The sequence below is a fragment of the Ovis aries genome, chromosome 5 (assembly GCF_016772045.2).
Source record: "Ovis aries strain OAR_USU_Benz2616 breed Rambouillet chromosome 5, ARS-UI_Ramb_v3.0, whole genome shotgun sequence".
Lineage (NCBI taxonomy): Eukaryota > Metazoa > Chordata > Mammalia > Artiodactyla > Bovidae > Ovis > Ovis aries.
In genome coordinates this window covers 36,914,190-36,931,373 of record NC_056058.1, presented here as the reverse complement: position 1 = coordinate 36,931,373, position 17,184 = coordinate 36,914,190, and the positions used below count along the sequence as shown (strand labels likewise).

The 17,184-nt window shown below is 56.9% G+C and overlaps 1 protein-coding gene and 1 long non-coding RNA gene across 4 annotated transcripts; one reads left to right on the top strand and one right to left on the bottom strand.

Annotated features, from left to right (window-relative positions):
- Positions 1-98: 98 nt before the first annotated feature.
- Positions 99-2,109, top strand: LOC121819635 (uncharacterized). Its single transcript, XR_006059920.2, has 2 exons — positions 99-542; positions 1,939-2,109. It is a non-coding gene; the product is annotated as an uncharacterized LOC121819635 (long non-coding RNA).
- A 1,123-nt stretch (positions 2,110-3,232) lies between these two features.
- N4BP3 (NEDD4 binding protein 3) lies at positions 3,233-15,799 on the bottom strand. 3 transcript variants are annotated; one of them, XM_060416390.1, is made up of 6 exons: positions 15,521-15,799; positions 15,113-15,327; positions 9,358-9,708; positions 8,616-9,143; positions 7,915-8,169; positions 3,233-7,790 (listed from the first exon to the last, which is right to left on the bottom strand). In XM_060416390.1, exons 3-6 carry the CDS (start codon positions 9,676-9,678, stop codon positions 7,263-7,265), a joined length of 1,632 nt encoding a protein of 543 aa, XP_060272373.1. In that variant the 5' UTR covers positions 9,679-9,708; positions 15,113-15,327; positions 15,521-15,799; the 3' UTR covers positions 3,233-7,262. The 3 variants fall into 3 exon arrangements, with proteins under 3 accessions (XP_060272373.1, XP_012033703.2, XP_004009449.2); XM_012178313.5 differs by lacking the exon at positions 15,113-15,327; XM_004009400.6 differs by lacking the exon at positions 15,113-15,327 and having other exon boundaries at positions 9,358-9,705.
- Between the last annotated feature and the right edge of the window lie 1,385 nt (positions 15,800-17,184).

Sequence of the window (17,184 nt, the reverse complement as noted above, 5' to 3'; positions counted from 1 at the left end):
GAAGCCACGGCAGTTGCTCAGCCGCTCCGGACTCGCCCACTCACGGCTTCGCGGAGGGGTGGCCGAGTCTCCCCCTTCCGCGCACCGAGAGTGAAGTCGGCTATAGGGTCCGGGCGGCGGCTGGGAAACTGCACCTTAGATGTTTGCTGAGGGGGCTCCCCTAGGGAGCCCGAGGGGAAGGGGCCCCAGCCGCCGACGCCTCCGGCTGGGCCCCGACTTTCCACGTGTGCGGGAAGGAATCGGAGCAACCCACTCGCTGGCCAGCAAGGGTACGCGGGGCGGCTCAGCAGTAAGCAGCTCTAGACCAGAAACGACTATGCCGCCCCAGCTCCCCGCCCTCCACTCTCATTCAAAGAAAAACAATAGCACACAATACAGTGCACGTAAGGTCCAACAGTTAGGCTTTCCCGCGATGGCGCCTGACACTGGGCAATTAAATTCAGCTGTGAGGTACTCAGCCCTGATCTGCTGGCCTCCATTGGTCGCCCTCTTTGCAGAATGGAGAAGAGACGGGGGTTGCACAACCGCCCTGAGGCGGAAGGGTAAGACGTAGGAGAGGGTAGGCGGTGACCCGAAGGACTGAATTCACAACCCTCCCAGGCACCCTTGCTTTGCAAGGAAGGGGTAGAGTAGCCCCTCCCGGCCTACCCCCTCCAAAGGCTTCAGGGACTTGGAGTAGAAACATCCCGAAAAGGTCTCTTTTTCCCTGACTTCTTGCTTCCTTTCAGGACCAGTCTCATTCTAAGGCCTTTTGCCTTCCAACCTTCCGTACCTCTTCCCCATCCCAACAGAACAGCCTTGCACAATCTTGGTTTGTTTTCTGTATAGCACTTGCACAATCCAGTCCTGTTTTCTTTATAATCTTTGACTTTTTAATTGTCTTGAGCGTTTATTTGTTTATTCTGGTTTCCTGCCCCTAACTCTCCCCACCCTTCCTTTCAAGATAAAAGCTCCATTGGGCCCAGCACTTGGTACTCATCGCTGTTGTATCCCCAACACCCTGTGCTTGGAACACTGGAGGTGCTCAGAAATAGTCTAAAGTAGCCAATATCCTCTGTTTATGAATGAGGAAACCTCGGCTTCAAACCTGATGAAACTTGCAGGGAAGAGGGCTATCAACAGCCCCTCCAGGAACCTACAGAGTTGTCAGAGCATCCCAGAGAAGCTTGTCTGCTCCGGGAGCTTGGGTGGTCCTGGCCCACGTGGGAGTTGTGGGGGTTGGAGGGTTGAGTGAACCTTGCCTGGGGCCACTGATCTGAAGCTGAGTTCACTCCAGCAGGACCTCACAGGCTTTCACAAACACACGCCCCAGGCTTCCCCACTTTGGAGGGGCCTGCCTCTCAGCCACACTGGGGTGTGAGCAAAACCTACCTTCTGCCAAAACTTAGAATGCCCAGCCCACATGTCAGGCTCCTTCACCTGTGTCATGATGGTTTTGTCACTTTTCAGGGCGCAACATGTCTTCTTACCTAGCTAATTTTGTCAACCTTTCCTCATTTAGTAATTTTTTATCCACTGACCTCCACCCTGCACCTTGGCCATGAAATATACTTTTCCTTGTATTTGGAATTGATTTTATTTCGTTTCGTTTTATTGGAGTGTGGCTGCTCCAAAGCAGAAAAACTTAGCTGTTCTCCACTAACTCTTTCACAGTCTGTTTCACCTTTTGCTAGTTTCCTAGGATTTTATTTTTAAAATGTAATTCCATTTTATTTTGCAGGGGATGGTGCAAAGTATGACTTATTTTCCCCCACAGTTCTGTCTAGTTATCCCAGAACTGCTTATAAAATAATCCTGCCTACCCTTCTCATTTTGGAAGCCCATTACCATAATACCAAGATTTTTCTTCAAAATGAAGTTTATTTCTAGTTCTTCATTCTTTCCACTGAGGTATAGTTTTATTTTTACACCAATGTCATATTGTTTTGGGCTTCCCAGGTGGCTCGGTGGGTAAAGAATCCGCCTGCAATGCAAGAGACACAGGAAATGCGGGTTTGATCCCTGGTCAGGAAGATCCCCTGGAGGACATGGCAACCCACTCCAGTATTCTTGCCTGGAGAATCCCATGGACAGAGGAGCCTGGCAGGGTCATAAAGAGCTTGAAGAGACTGAGCGTGCACTCACCCTTGCATATTGTTTTACTCACTACTTTGAAATCGGGATTAAACAATGCTCACAAAAAGAAAAACACAAGGTTATTGAGAAAGCGGATCACTGGTTGCCTGAGGGTGGGGCAGAAGGGTAGAGGGACGGGGAGGGGGCCCAGAGGGTGGGATTTGGGAGGATGATGAAACTGTATTGTATCTTGGTTTAGGGCTGGTTGTACAATTCTCTGTGTTGTCAAAACATTGAATTTTTCTCTCTGTACTTTTAAAACGGCAGTGGGCAGGGAGACCACTACACAAAAAGCACACCAGATAAATCTTTAGGAAGAAAGAAAGGTTGGTCCTTGACAGAACAAGCCTTGGAATTCTGTCCTGAAAACACAGTCTTCCATGCCTCCCAGAGTGTGTCCAGGAAGGCCAGGCTAGAAAAAGATGAACCCTCCCCTGATAGCTGATGGGATAGGGGGCAACAGCAGGTGGGACCGCCACTGCCTGCTCTCTGCAGAACCTGGGAGCATCAGGGCTCAGCCTCTGGAGCTCAAGTTGCCTGCTCAGGCCCTGCTCTTCCTTCCACCCTTCAGGTGGCTCCCAGTCTCCTGTTTCTCCCTGTCCCTCCCTTCCTTGCAAAGCTGTGGTTCAGGCCAGAAGCAGCTGTGTCATTTGCAGGCCCCAGAACAAAATGAAAATGTGACGCCCCTTGTTCAAACATCATTAAGTTCCAGATAGTGACAGTAGAGCACTGCGCCAAGCCTAGGGCCCTTCTGAGTGTGAGGCCTTGGTGACTGCACGGGTCACACGCACACAAAGTTGGTCCCAATTCTGGCCCTTTCCCTTGGCTCCCTGAGGGATCCACCCACAGTCACAGGACGCAAAGTTCTGTGCCAGCTTGCCAGGCTGCCCAGTATCTGTCTTGCCTCCTCTCATCCCTTTCCAGACAAGACCCCCTGCAGACCTGCCCCGCACTTCCCCATGCCGAAATCCAGGCCCATCCTGGAATGCCCTCATCCCACCCTACTCCACAGGAAATATCCCACCCCACCCCCCCACCCGCAGCAACGTCTCCTTCTCGGGGAAGCTTGCCTCTGTTAAAGAAAAAAGAAAAAAAAAAAAAATCGCCATGACATGTGTTGAGTGGAAAGGAAGACTTTATTCAGTGGGGGCTACTGGAATGGGATTTTATGCAAGGGTCAGAGAGTGGCCTCAATTCCAAATACAAGGAAAAGTATATTTCAAGGCCAAGGTGCAGGGTGGAGGTCAGTGGATGTACTAAGAGGAAACCTCAGGGGGCAGGGGGAACTGGCTAAATGACTGCAGAGAATTCTCAGTGAAGGCAGGCCAGAGTGACCAGACATAATGTGGGAGATGGTACAGGTAGAGGAAACAGGTTAGAATACGGAGGGTGTTCAGACATAGAAGATGGGAGACTCTGGCTAACCTAACTTACCAGGATTCTTGCTAGAACTGGGCTGCACAAGGAAGCACACAGGAAGGCCCAGTCAGAAAGCTTGGAAGTGCCTGCCCAAAGTTTGGTCAGCCTTTGTCCCCTCACCCCACCCCACCACCTGGAGGGATGAGTGAGCCAGCTCTCCTCTGAACTCCCATGGCATTCAAACTTCACCTCTCATATTTCCCTTTTTGTTTTTGCTGCGTTATTTCATATTTCTTGTTTTTTCTACATTATTTTTTTCTGAATCCAATATAGAGGGCTAAGCCCCCACCCACTAGAATGGTGGATTATTACAATCTGAATTGTCACTGTGGGGCTTATACCCTCTTTGGGAAAAGTTTCCCTAATACCCACAGCCAACCAGTCTCAAAGAAATCTACTCTCAATCCCCCAGATGGACCCCCTCTGCCTCTGCGTGCTCTGCTGGCTTGCTCACCACTGTGCAGGCCCTTTGCTGTCCCCACCTCTGTAATGTTGGCCCCTTTCTGACCAGTCACTACTGGGGACCCGTACATGTTGTCTCCTTCCCTCACCCTCTGGAAAGGACCATAGGGGCAAAGGCCTTGACCATCTCAGCTTCCTCCCCAAAGGAGGCACTCAATACATCACTGTGCAGTGAATGGTGGTGCTTGGCACAGACCTGGTTGGACCAGGTGGCACAAAAGGTGAATGAACGCTTCGCATTTGAGCCTTTGCCACCTCCCCCTACCACCTCTAGCTTGAACCCATGCCAGTCAGGGGAGGGGTCTGGTCTCTCTTGACTCCACAGCCCCCCCAGTGCTTTCTGGGCTGGAACCACAGCAGGCTCTGGGGATGAAAACAGATGTGGCCCTCCCTCCGCCATGTCCACAGCCCAGTGGAAAACAGAGGCAAACTGACCATTCCAAAGGAACAGACAGAGCTGGTGGAGGGAAACAGGGGCTGTGGGCATAGGGAGCAAGGAATTGCCCGGACAGGGTGTGAGTTCAGGGAAGGCTCCCCTAAGGAGGGAAAATCTGAGCATTATGGTCGGCGGGGGGAGTCTGCCTGGAGAACGAGGGCCCAGAGGGCTGTTGGGATTAGGAGGGGTACCACCATCAATGACCCTGGAGGCAAGACTGTCAGAAGCCTCAAGTGATAGGCTAAGGGACCCAAGGAGCCACTGGAGGACACACACTATCGAGTTGAGAACAAGAGGGACCAAAGGCAGGGAGACCAGTGCGGGGAGCTAGTCTCAGTTCTGGAAAGAATCAGCTCTTGGGCCTAGTCTGCTTGGGGAGGGGGTCAGAGGACAGCTGGGACGCTGAGGGACCCACTAAAGGCAGGATGGAGGGGCTGCCCCAAGGTGTAGCCACTACAGTGGCACCTGTGATCAGCTGGCCCCAGAGCTGCCCAGCCGGCTTGGGGACAGGGAACTGGTTTTCCTGGCAGCGATGAGCTAACAGGATCTGGTTCCCTCTGAGACGCCCCAGCTTCAGCTCTCTTGGGCCCTCCCCCTACATTTGGGCCTGGCCTTAGTTTCTGGCATACTTGCCAAGTTTTGGTACCGCCCACCCACTCCCTGCTGGCTGTACTGGCCAGCCCAGCTCCCTAATTGCTGGGTGGGGAGCTCTTCTGCAGAGCTGGGACACCAAAAAGTAGACCCCAGCCACTGTGGACCATGTGGGTATCCAGCCTGACCAACTCACACCCTGTCCAGGCAATTCCTTGCTCCCTATGCTCCAGCCCTGAAGCCAGGCTTCAGGCTAGCACTGAGCTCTGGAGGGCCCTTTGGAGGAACCACTGACCCAGAAAGCTTGATTGGGTGGGGTGTGTACAATGGGTATCAAGGCCTGTGAAGAATAGGCCTGCCTAAGCCAGGTGTCCCTACTTTCCCTTCCCAGGCAGAGGACCTGGCTCAGGGCTGAGTCCAGATAGCTCTCAGCAAGGCCCAGGGACCTATCTAGAGCCACAAAGCTCTAGTCAAGCCTGGCCAGGACTAGAAGGGGCTGAGAAGGGTGGGAAAGAATGGAACAGAGGGAGGAGCCCCAACCTAGCCTCCAACCCAGAAGGCCCAAACACACCCCCTTAGACACACCCACCACCCACAGCACATCTCTACTGTACACAACAGCCACTCACACAGACATAAACACATTATCCCCACAGCAGACAACACACACCCCCCACTCTCCGCCCTAAAAGGGCGGGGCCCACTGGCTTACCCTCCACAGCTCTGTCCCTCCCCTGCACACCACTCCACCATCAGGCCCCACCTGAGGGGCTGCCAGGTGTGGCCAGGGAAGGATCAGAACACAGCCATAGGGAGCAAACTGGGGGTGTCTGCGGAGATCTGAGGTGGGCCTGCCCCACCAGGCAGCCTGGGAGGGAGACATCTGTGTATTGATTCCCCTGCAGCAGGAAGCACATCTCATTCAGCCCTGAGCCCCCAGACCCTTACAGCCTAGTGCAGCAGCAGGCAGACAGGAAGTGCTCCATGTGTGGCAGCAGACACACTAACGCATCTGTAAGAACACCAAGCTTCCCAGCAAGGGCTAGGGGGATGCCATTTGCACAGCCCGACTTGTTCTGTGCTTTCCTCCCACCAGGAGGGAGCAAGGGTCCAGAGAGGATGGGAGTGGGTTTTAGGGGGTCAAGGACCAGCAAGCCTTGGCTAAGAGCAAGGATCAGGCAATGCAGGGCCAGGCACAGGGGTGCTTCCTCCCAGGACAGAACTTTCCAGAATACAAATCAGATCACACCTCACACTCCTGCTCAAGAATACCCCATGGCCCCCCATGCCTATGGAGAAATGTCCACATTCCCTGCTGCAGTTCTAGTCCTTTATCGAACTTTCTCTGCCTCATTTCCTGCATCTTTCCAGGCCCTCATCCCAATGGAGGGGTACACAAGCCAGAGAGAAAGGTGGGAGGCAAGTTCTGGGAGGGGCAGACTACTGGAGGCTTAAGGCTCTCCAGCAAAAGCTGTTTTAGGCTGGCCCCACATCCAGCTGGGCCTGGGACCCGGGAGCCCAGACTTTTTACCAAGAGGACATCTCGTATTCTAGCAATGCCTTGGTTGACTTGCCCCTTTGTTTTCTTGGGTTCCTTGGCATTGTTCCCTATTAAAATTCTCACTGATGCTAAAGAAAGGAATTTCAGCTCACATGGCAGCTAAGAAACTTTGTGGTGCCAGGGCAAGGATTCCTCCACTCCCCAACATGCCTGTCCAGCAGCTGCACACAGAGGTGCAGGGTACACCCTGCCCGCCGATCATGGACATGGTAGAGCTGCAGTCCAGGCCAACAGCCCCAACCCAGACCCTCCAAAGTCCTCTGCACTCAGGCCAGAGACAGGCCTGACATTATCACCTGGTAATTCCTCGTAGAAAATGTGATTTTATTCTGGGGAGGCCAAAGTTCCCATCCCAGCCTCCCCTCCTCACACTGGCCCTTTTCACTTCACAGGGCTCTTCACTTCAAACCTCCTTTCCTGGGCCACATCTACTCCAGGGCTGGGCTCTACCTGGAGACTCCTCAGCCAGGGGGACCTTGCCCTGGCTCCTCCTGCTACTGGCACCCCATCCAGCCCACAGCCCCACTGGACCCCTCCTCTCGGCCAGCCTCTCCATCCCTGGCTGGTCTCAGCAGCTTCCACCCCAGACCAATGTAAGGAAGGAGCTGGCCATCTCAGAGTGGGCTTGTCCAAGCCATCTTCTGACAGTGCTTCTGCTGTCAGCTTGCTCCGAGGGCCTCAGATCTTGGAGGACTCAAGCCGAGGGCTCCAGGGTGCAGGGGGCTCCCGCAGCGCCCGCAGCTCCTGTTCCAGCACCTGGTTGCGGCGATACATGTCCATGTAGCCACCCTGGATCTCCCGCTGGTAGCGCAGCACCCGCTCCTTTTCCTCCTGCCACGTCCGCCGCTCCTGCTCAAAGCGCAGCGCCTGCTCCTGGCCTCGGAGCCGCTCCTGCAGGAGCTGGGCCCGCAGCTGCTCAGCCTCATCTCTGGCCTCATCGCCTCCCACCTCCCCCAGCAGCCCCCTGCTCTTGCAGTCATCGGTCTCACAGCCGCCTGGGGCCTCCTCCCGAGGGGCCTGCTCCTGCAGGCTCCGCACGGCCTCTCGCAGCCGGGCCAGCTCTGCATCCTGGGCCTGGGCCTGTGCCCGGCTGCCCCGAAGTTGTGTCTTCAGGCTGAAGATCTCAGCTAGCTTCTGAGCCAGTTCTGCCTGGGCTTCCCGCAGCTGCTGCTTCAGGAGGCTGATCTCCGCTGTTTTCTGGCACACCTGAAGGGGGACAGGGACAGGCAAGAGCCAAGCAAAGCAGGGTAAGGGGGGGCCGGTCAGAGGGCAAGCAGAGGATGGCACGACAGTAGTGGGGGCAGGAGTCTCTGAACGCCTGGTCTCTCACCTCCCAGCGGGCTTCCTCCTCTGCTCGCGCACTAGGATCGGCCTCTGGGAGGCTGCCTGGTGGCCGGGGTTCTGGGCCCAGGCCCTGCTGTGCTCGCAGCTCCTTGCGTAGGCGCCGCTGCTCCTGCTGGGCCATGAACAGCTGCAGCTGGAGGTTGCGCTCACTACGCTCGGCCTTCTGGGTCACCTCGTGCAGTCGCTCCAGGTACAGGCGCTTCAGCTCAGCCAGCCACAGCCGCTGGCGCTCTTCCAACACCTGCCCAGGGGAAAGGGCACTTGCCATGGCCCAAGATCCACATACCGCCCTGCCCCCCTGGATACCAACTGCCCGCACGCCATGGCTGGCCCACTGCTCCAACGCTCCAGCTGCTTCTGATATCCTCTGTCTCAACACCACAGGGTCCAGGGTGCAATGCTTTGGGCACACATGTGCCCCAACCCAGGATGTGGCCTCTGGAGGTGAAGTGTCCCCAGCACGCGGCCCTCCCAGGGAGTCTCCCTCTCACAACTTCCTGCAAGGACCACCAATGACATGACATCCCCATGTCATGTGGGGCCTGGGGAAAGAAGCAAACTCATCTCTCTCTTCCTTACCCACCTATACCCGGAGCCCTGCAGGAGAGCTGGCAGGTGACCCTCTGTCTGCCCTGTACGCTAATGCCAGGGGATAGAACAGGTGGCCAAGACAACAGCTGCTCTCACCTGTGTGAAGGGGCTGGCACCATCCTCCTCACCCAGGCCCCTCTTGAGCTCTTCACAGGTGTCCGGCACCACAGCCCCCATGTCCTCGGTGACGGGGCAGGAGAATTCGTAGGGGGGCGGTGGTTCAGGCAAGCAGTTCAGCAGAGCCAGTGGCCCAACCTCCTTGGAACCCCGTGAGGCCCGGTCCAGGGAGCCTCCAAGATGGTTAATGTGGCCCAGGGAGGAGCTGAAGGGGCCGGGGCCAGTGCTGGGACTGCGGCCAAAGCTGCCCCCGCTGGAGGAATCAGACAGACTGGGCTCGGGCTCGGGGCCGCCCTCATCCAGGCTGAGGGCGTGCAGCAGCTGGGCACGGGCCTGGGCCTGGCTGGCCCGGGGCCCAGGGCTCAGGGGTGGGTGGCAGGCCAGCGTGTGCAGGCTGCCATTGCTGCGCCACAGCTTCTGCCCCTTGTGGGCCGCCAGGCTCTGCATGGACAGGAAGCCTTTCCCGGTGCCCGAGGCGGGCTTGAAAACTGATGGGCGAATGCGACACTGCCAGAAAGAGAGGGCAGGGATGAGGCTCTGGGCTGACTGCTCTCTGGTGCTCCCTCCCAAAGCCCCTGGGAATCCCCTTTGAGAACGAGGGGTACATGTCACCAGGCCAGCCCACAGAAAGACTTCCATGTCCTATCCCAGCCTCGGGGTCTTCAGAGAGGACCCCCCTCCCCGCCCTGCCACAGTAGGGAAGGGAGGAGCCGAGGCACACCTTGTCAAAACGCCCCCGTTCAGGCAGCGAGGTCTTGCTGAAGTCACCAGCCCGAGGGTGTTCCCGGTAGTAGAGGGTGGCGTAGTCGGCAGGCTCATTCCGAGGGGCCCGCTTGGTGGTCTTGCCATCCTTCTTGGGAAGGTGCAGGTAGCTGAGGAGCTCGCGCTGGCCCAAGCCTTTCCGGAGGAGCCCATCAGGCTGGCGGGAGCCCCGAGACCCTGCGAGTGCCGCCCGTAGCTCTTCAGGGGAAAAGTCTTGCCGTTCCAACAGGCTGCTCACGCTGCCCATGGCAATGCCGGCAGGGCCTGGGGCTGTGGCCATGAAGTTTCACCAGGGCACAGGCGGCTGCTTCTGGGGGTTGGGAGGCTCCATCAGGGGCAGGTACGCACTTGCTGCCCAACTCCCCAGATGCCCTAGAAGCAGGTGCTTGATCTCTGTGTCAGCTCCCCGACCCCAGCCCACCCAGGAGTGGCAGATGTGAGTTCCAGAGAGAATCCGGAACAGGACTCCTAGAGAAAGTAGCAGAAGTCCCAAGGCTACCTGTCTAGCGCCCTAGTTCCGACGAGGGGCCAGTGTGTGACTGGGGTCACAGGGGGACCAGGACCTGAAGCAGTAGGATAGGGGCCCCTCCCAGGACTGAGCTGGCAGAATCCATCTCTGACTCTAACTTTGTTCATTCTCCTGCCAGGCACCCAACGTGGTAGGTGGGCAGAGGGCACAGGGAACCAAGACCGGTGGCCTCAGAAGCTCTAATCCTTCTTCTTCCCTTGGCAGGGGGAAAAGAACTTCATTCAACCCCTCTTCCTGCAGAGGTTCAGAGTTTTCCCAAGGGAAGCACCTGGCATGGGTGGGGCTAGGGGCTCCAGCGGGATGGATACAAACAGGAAGGGCCCAGGGGAAGGAAGGATGGCAGGAACAATGGCCACAGTTTCCGGAACAGGTGTTCATGTTGGAGCAGTGATAGGAGGCAGGGAGACGGGGCAGCCAGAGCCCCTGCCAGCCCCTCTAATATGCTACCACTTCAAAGCCCACTGCCAGGCATCAGGGCCCCAATCCTGACCCAATGGGTGGAACCAATCAGTGTGTGGGCCCTGGCTTCCTCATCTGGACAATGACTATGTCAACTGTTATCACTCATGGATGCTGGGAGGACTGGCTAAGATTAGAGGATAAAATGTCCAGTCCAGGGCCTGGCCCACAGCCAGGGTCAACACGGGCTAGCTGAAGCTGAACTTAGTTGGTAGACACACTAACACCACCAGCGAGTGCCCGAGTGACGGGGTTACGGATTGCCTCCCACCTGTGCTGGGACCACACTGTGGAAGGCAGGACCTGTCCCCAGTGCCCCGCTGGATCCCGTGTCCATCCCAGCCTTTGGCACACAGTAAGTGCTCAGAAAGGACTTGCCAAATGAATGAATGCCACCTTCTCTGCCCGTGTGCTATGCTTAGTCACTCAGTCGTGCGCGACTCTTTGTGACCCCATGGACTGTAGCCTCCAGGCTCCTTTGTCCAAGGAGATTCTGCAGGCAACAACACTGGAGTGGGTTGCCATGCCCTCCTCCAGGGAATCTTCCCAACCCAGGGATCGTACCAGGGTCTCCTGCATTGCAGACGGATTCTTTACCATCTGAGCCAACAGGGAAGCCCAAGAATACTGGAGTGGGTATCCTCTCCAGAGGATCTTCCCGACCCAGGAATCGAACCAGGGTCTCCTGCATTGCAGGTGGATTCTTTACCAGCTGAGCTACCAGAGAAGCCCCCTTCTCTGCCTCCTACCCAGCTATTCCCATTCCTGAACAGACACCCAGCAGGCAAAATGCAGCTACCAGTCCGATGTGCCCCGCCCCAACTGCCCCAATCCAATACACTTCTGGGACACAGACTCCTACCCCAAACAATGGTTAGGAGGTTCCATCTTCCTCAACCATTTCCAGGTTTTGTGTTTGTAGAAGACAAAGGTCTCCATGAGGAGGGAGGGAGAGGGGTGGAAGGCACGGCCCTGCCCCTACATCCTGCAGTCCTCAACCTTACCTTGGGCAAAAGAAACCTTCCCAAGTTTCCCTTTCTTGTTCCCAGACAGCTCAACCTCTTTGGGGGTGCCACAAGCCACACAAGGTTAGGGGAGTCATCTAGATAAGGGATGACAGGTGCTGGGCACCTACAGTGATGCGGCCCTGCGTAGGGGTTTCACAGAGTCCTGGCACACGGTTAACTGTGTTTTTTAGGGAAGGGCAATGGGGCTCCAAAAGGTGAAGTGGCCTGCCCAAGGTCACAGAGCTGGTCAGAGTGAGGTGCTGGTCTGTGATTACAGTACAATGATTCGAAATGTCTAGTGGGAACCGACAATGTCACCCACAACCCAAGAGTTGGAATTGAAGCATCTTGCCTCCCACTCCTCCCACCCCTTCACCATGATAAGCCCACCGAGCAACAGACAAGCCCATTGAACTCCTGTCACTGCTTCTTGGGGACGTAGACAGCAGACAATCTGGTCTCCAGCCCACCCTTTATATTATCTCTTCATGGGACACCTCCCTTGACCATGCCTCTGCTGCTGCTGCTAAGTCACTTCAGTCGTGTCCAACTCTGTGTGACCCCATAGACGGCAGCCCACCAGGCTCCCCCGTCCCTGGGATTCTCCAGGCAAGAACACTGGAGTGGGTTGCCATTTCCTTCTCCAATGCATGAAAGTGAAAAGTGAAAAGGAAGTCGCTCAGTCATGTCCGACTCTTCGCGACCCCATGGACCACAGCCTACCAGGCTCCTCTGTCCATGGGAATTTCCAGGCAAGAGTACTGGAGTGGGGTGCCATCGCCTTCTCCATGACCATGCCTCAGTTTCCCCCAAATGGGAAAGACTCTACTTTCTCTGCCTTTCTATTGGGTTGCCGGTGACAGCCAGCACAGGGACAGGGAGGTGAAAGGGCTCTTGAGCTGCAAGCCTGATGAGAGCCTGAGAGCAGGGATGGTGGCAGGGGGAGCTAAACATGCCCACTTCATCCCAAACACACACTGCTTCACGTTCCCCTGGCCACAGCCTCATTTCCTGTTAGTAAATTAAGTACGCCTGCAATAATCAACACCCCATAACCCCCACAAAGGGTCCCAGGTCCAGGGGAGAAGCAGTCATGGGCCGAAACACGCACACCACACACATACTGCAGTCCAGTCGGTGCCACCAGTGGCCCAGAAGCTTCTCCGTGAGAGGACACAGCGAGGCTCACACACACTCAAGGTCATTCACACTGCACTGAGCACCTTCCACACACAAATACCCAGCTGTCCTTCCTAGCCCGGAGGCTGCTAGATGTAGGCAAGTGTGTGTGTGTGTGTGTGTGTGTGTGTGTGTGGCAAAGGAGGGCATGGGATAGGCTTTTCTTCACACTTGAGTTGAGCACTTTGAAATAATTCCTGAGCTACATGGAGGGCCACCAACAGCCCTTCCCTTTGTCTTTATCTACGGCCCCCACCCTTCCCCCTCCTCTCTCCACCCCTCCTAGATAACTTCTCAGGCTGTATTATTAGCTCCTCTGCCTTGGGCCAAGGGCCCTGGCTTTCAGGAGGCTCTACCCTGCCCAGGTCTCTATCTGGGGACAGTCCTTTTTCCTAAAAGACTCCATCCACCTCCCCTGCCTTCCCCACATCCCCCAATACACACATTCCTTCCCGTTGCTTGGAAGCCCAGGGACTGGCCCAGGGCAGCTGTGCAGGAGAGGATGTGGAGGGGGAGGAGGGAGGGAGAAACAGCAAGTGCCTTGCAGCCCCACTGGGGAAAACAGGGCCTCCTCCTCCAAGTGCCTGGGCTTCTCTACCCAGAACTCACGACATGCCTGGGGCCCAGAGCTCTGCACAGAGCAGAACCTCGCCTCCGCCACCCCGCTGCTCTGCCAGCAAGCTTTCAGCCGGTCACGTAGGCCCTATTCTGCACAGGTCCTAGTTGGTCCCAACAAAGTCCCTTTAATCCTGCTTCCATCTTCCCCTCCACCCACTCCAAGATCAGACAGCCTGGACACTGGGAGCATCTCTCTGGACCAACTCTTGGAGGAGATTGGAGAATGGGGCTGGGATACAGCCCTGGCCATGAAGCAGAAAAAGACAGGACACTCAGGGAGGCATCCTGGTGTCCCTTAGTGGGTGCCTCGTTGGGTCAGCCTGATGCTGGGCCTGGCACATGCTCACAACACACATGGGAGAGGAAGAGTGTCATCCCCTACTTCCGAGGAGAAAACTGAGGCCCAGGAGGTAAAATAAAGTGCCTAAGGTCATGCTCAGCTGCACAGGAAAAAGTCCACAGGCTCTCTACATTTAGAAGCCTGCCCTGACCCCACTGTGCATCTCCGCTGGAGTGTACCCAAAGCACTTGGGTAGGAAGCTCCCAGTCCGGCCTCGACTGCCTTTAGCCCCTCGTGAGCCTTGGCCCCAGGGAGGGTCCCACCACCTGCTGGAGGATCAGCTTTGCTGAAGGGAGTGACTGCAGCTGCCCCTGAGGAATGAGACTGGAATGTCCCAGCTCCAAAAGAGGGGGCAGTGGGTAAGAGGGGCCCAGGGAGAAGACGGGAGAGGCTGGCATTCCGTAGCCCCATTTCAACTCATAAAGAGGCAGAGTCCTGCTGGAGTGATTCTTAGTATCACCAAGTCACTTCTGCTCTACAGTTTTTATCAGCCCTTTCATTTCATCATCTGATCTCCGCATCAGCTTCATGGAGGCAGGCAAGACAGTAGTTACCCTTTCCCCATCCTATAGCTAGATAAACTGAGGTCCAAAAAGAAGTGAGCTGCCCATGATTCCACATGACCAGCAATCCCAACTCCCCAGGCAAGGCCCTCTCTTCTGCCCCAGGCTGGGGTTACTAGCCAGGGGTTACCAGCTGCCCTCCCTGGGCTCACACACTGCTGTGGATTATGTCTGTTCAGCTCCCCACACCTGCTTCTCCCAAGGGTACCTGCAGCCAGGTTGGCTTGTATCCCAGTCCCCTCAGCCTGGAATACCCACTGCCTGCCCCTGGGTCAGGTAGAAATAGTGGAAACACCGCTGCATGGGCACTGTGAGCCCTGGAAGCTGCTAGTTCCATAGGCGGTGGCGTGAGCAGACTGGCCGCTCTCATTCAGTCTGGCACATACACACCCACACACAGCCAGTCGGCAGGAGAGGGGCCCTGCCCAGGAGGGCTCTGGGAGGAGGGAGATCACCGGTTCCAGGATGGCCGCCTGCCTCTCTTCTTCCCTGGGCCGGCCAGGGACAGAGCACCACGGCCGCGGGACAGGCTGAGCCCCCGGTGCAAGCCAGGAGAGACCGGTCTGCTCGTGGAGGCGGGAGGCGGGGCGGGGCGGGGTGGGGGGGCAGCGGTAGGGTTTGCCGCGTCGGAGATGACAGGTCCCGGTCCTTTTTTCCGGACGCAGTCACGGCCCCGATTTCCGCCCGGCTCCAGACGGGCCCTCACTTTGGCCGAAGGTTGTGGCCAGACTGGGATGGTGCTCAGAATCTGGGAGCGTCCGCTCTTCACGGGACCCCTGACAGCGAGCTGGCAGCTGCCGCTCGTACAGGGCTCATATAGCGGAGGAAAGGGGTATCCCGGAGGGGGCAGGAGAGGGCAGGAAGCCGTCTCTTGGGGAAAGTGGAGGTTGGCATCTCCATGGAATTTCCTCGGGGAAGGATGTGACAGAGGCGGGGGCTCCCCCAGAACTGGGGGAGCTCCTCAAGCTACCTGAGCGTTGGGAGGGGATGTTTCTCCCAGGCTTCTCTCTAAGACTTACCCCGAACGGATGGGCTGTGGGCGCGGAAGCCGAGGTCAGACTCCCGCGCCAAGGGCACCTGCCCCACCCCAGTGCTGGTTCAGGGGTCCCAGGAACTCCTCCAAGGAAAGCGCGTTTTGCGTGGGTTACGGAGAGCGTAACCTGTCGCCTGCCCTTTCAGCACAGCTTCCCTGCCCGCGGACGGTCCCCGATCCCGCACCTCGGTGCTTCGGTGTCTGGAAGTAAGGGGTACCTGGACGTACACCTCACCTTGCCACCCCTGCCCACTTCTCAGACGGGAACCTCGCCTGCGTAGGGCTGCGGGCTTGGCCAAGGTCGCCGGGAAAGCTAGACCTTGGCGGCGGCCAGCCCCACCCCCCGAGTCCAGCCCCGGGCCGCGGCTCCAGCCCCACGGTGTGCCCTACTCACCATCCTGGCGCCCATCCGCACCCCTCGCGCACTGCAGCTCCCTTGCGCGCGGATTTGAACCCTTCCTCCAGGGCGCCAGCTCCGGCCGAGACTGCGAACCAGGCTGGAGCGGCCAGGCGACAGGCGCCGGGAAAACGCGGGCGGGCGGGCTCCGGAGCCGGATTGGCGAGGGAGGGACGCGATCGGCCGCGCTCGCTATCCTGCCCCAGAGGCGGAGGGAAAACCCGGCCTGACTCACCGGCGCGCGGCCGACCCACAGCCCGGCCCGGGCCCCCGGATGTGGGGGGCGGGGACGGGGGCCACCCCCGCCCACCGCGTGCCAACCTGAGCCCCGCCCGGGCTCGCGACTCCAGCCTAGCCCAGCCCGCCGAGACGTCGCGAGGCGCTGGCGCCCGAGCCCCCTGCCGGTTGCGCTCTGTGCCGCGGATGCCCGGGCGCGCCGGCTCGGACCCGGGCCGGTCTACAACCCGAAGTGCGGCCTATGCTCCCAGAGGGCTTCCAGCCCGCCTCGCACCTCCGCCGCCTCCTCCTCTTCTAGCTTAGCCTGTCTTTCTCGGTTTCCAGGACCCGACAGCTTCCGAAGAGGCGCATTCCGTCCATCATCTCGCTGATTCTTGCCGCCTCCCCTTAGATAAGCAGCATTATTCCCTGGCGAGCCTGAGCAAAATAGTACTCCGAGAGGTATGGAGAGATTTGCCCAAGATCTCGGGCTCCTTAGCAGTTGAATTGGGCGCTATGTTTTTGTGGGGGTTTTTGGTGCCAAAGACTTGTAAGGGGAGCAAATTCAGATGTCTTCAGTTCAGTTCAGTGGCTCAGTCGTGTCGGACTCTTTGTGACCCCATGGACTGCAGCACTCCAGGCTTCCCTGTCCATCACCAACTCCCAGAGCTTACTCAAGCTCATGTCCATCGAGTCGGTGATGCCATCCAACCATCTCATCCTCCGTCGTCCCCTTCTCCTCCCACCTTCGATCTTTCCCAGCATCAGGGTCTTTTCTAGTGGTCAGTTCTTCTCATCGGGTGGCCAAAGTATTGGGAGTTTCAGCTGCAGCATCCGTCCTTCCAGTGAATATTCAGGACTAATTTCCTTTACGATAGACTGGTTGGATCTCCTTGCAGTCCAGGGGACTGTCAAGAGTCTTCTCCAATAACACAGTTCAGAAGCATCAATGCTTCCCCACTGAGCTTTCTTTATAGCCCAACTCTCACACCCATACATGAAAAAACTATAGCTTTGACTAGACGGATCTTTGTTGGCAAAGTAATGTCTCTGCTTTTTAATATGCTGTCTAGATTGATCATAGCTTTCCTTCCAAGGAGCAAGCGTCTTTTAATTTCATGGCTACAGTCACCGAACTTCAGGGGCCAGGCAAATAATGTGAGTCAGACTGGCAGGTGTAAGACAATAGAAGAGATGGAAACCTAGACAGAGATGGACACCTATAGGCATTCAGATTCAAGTATGAAAACACCACATCTTCCAAAAAAGGTTATAAATATATAGTGAGGTATGATCCAGCAATTCCGCTCCTAGATATATACTCTGAAGAATTGAAAACAGGAATTCAAACAGACACTAGTGCACAGATGTTTGTAGCAAGACTAGCCATAATCGCCCAAAGGTGGAAACAACCCAATCGCCTATCGACAGATAAATGAACACAC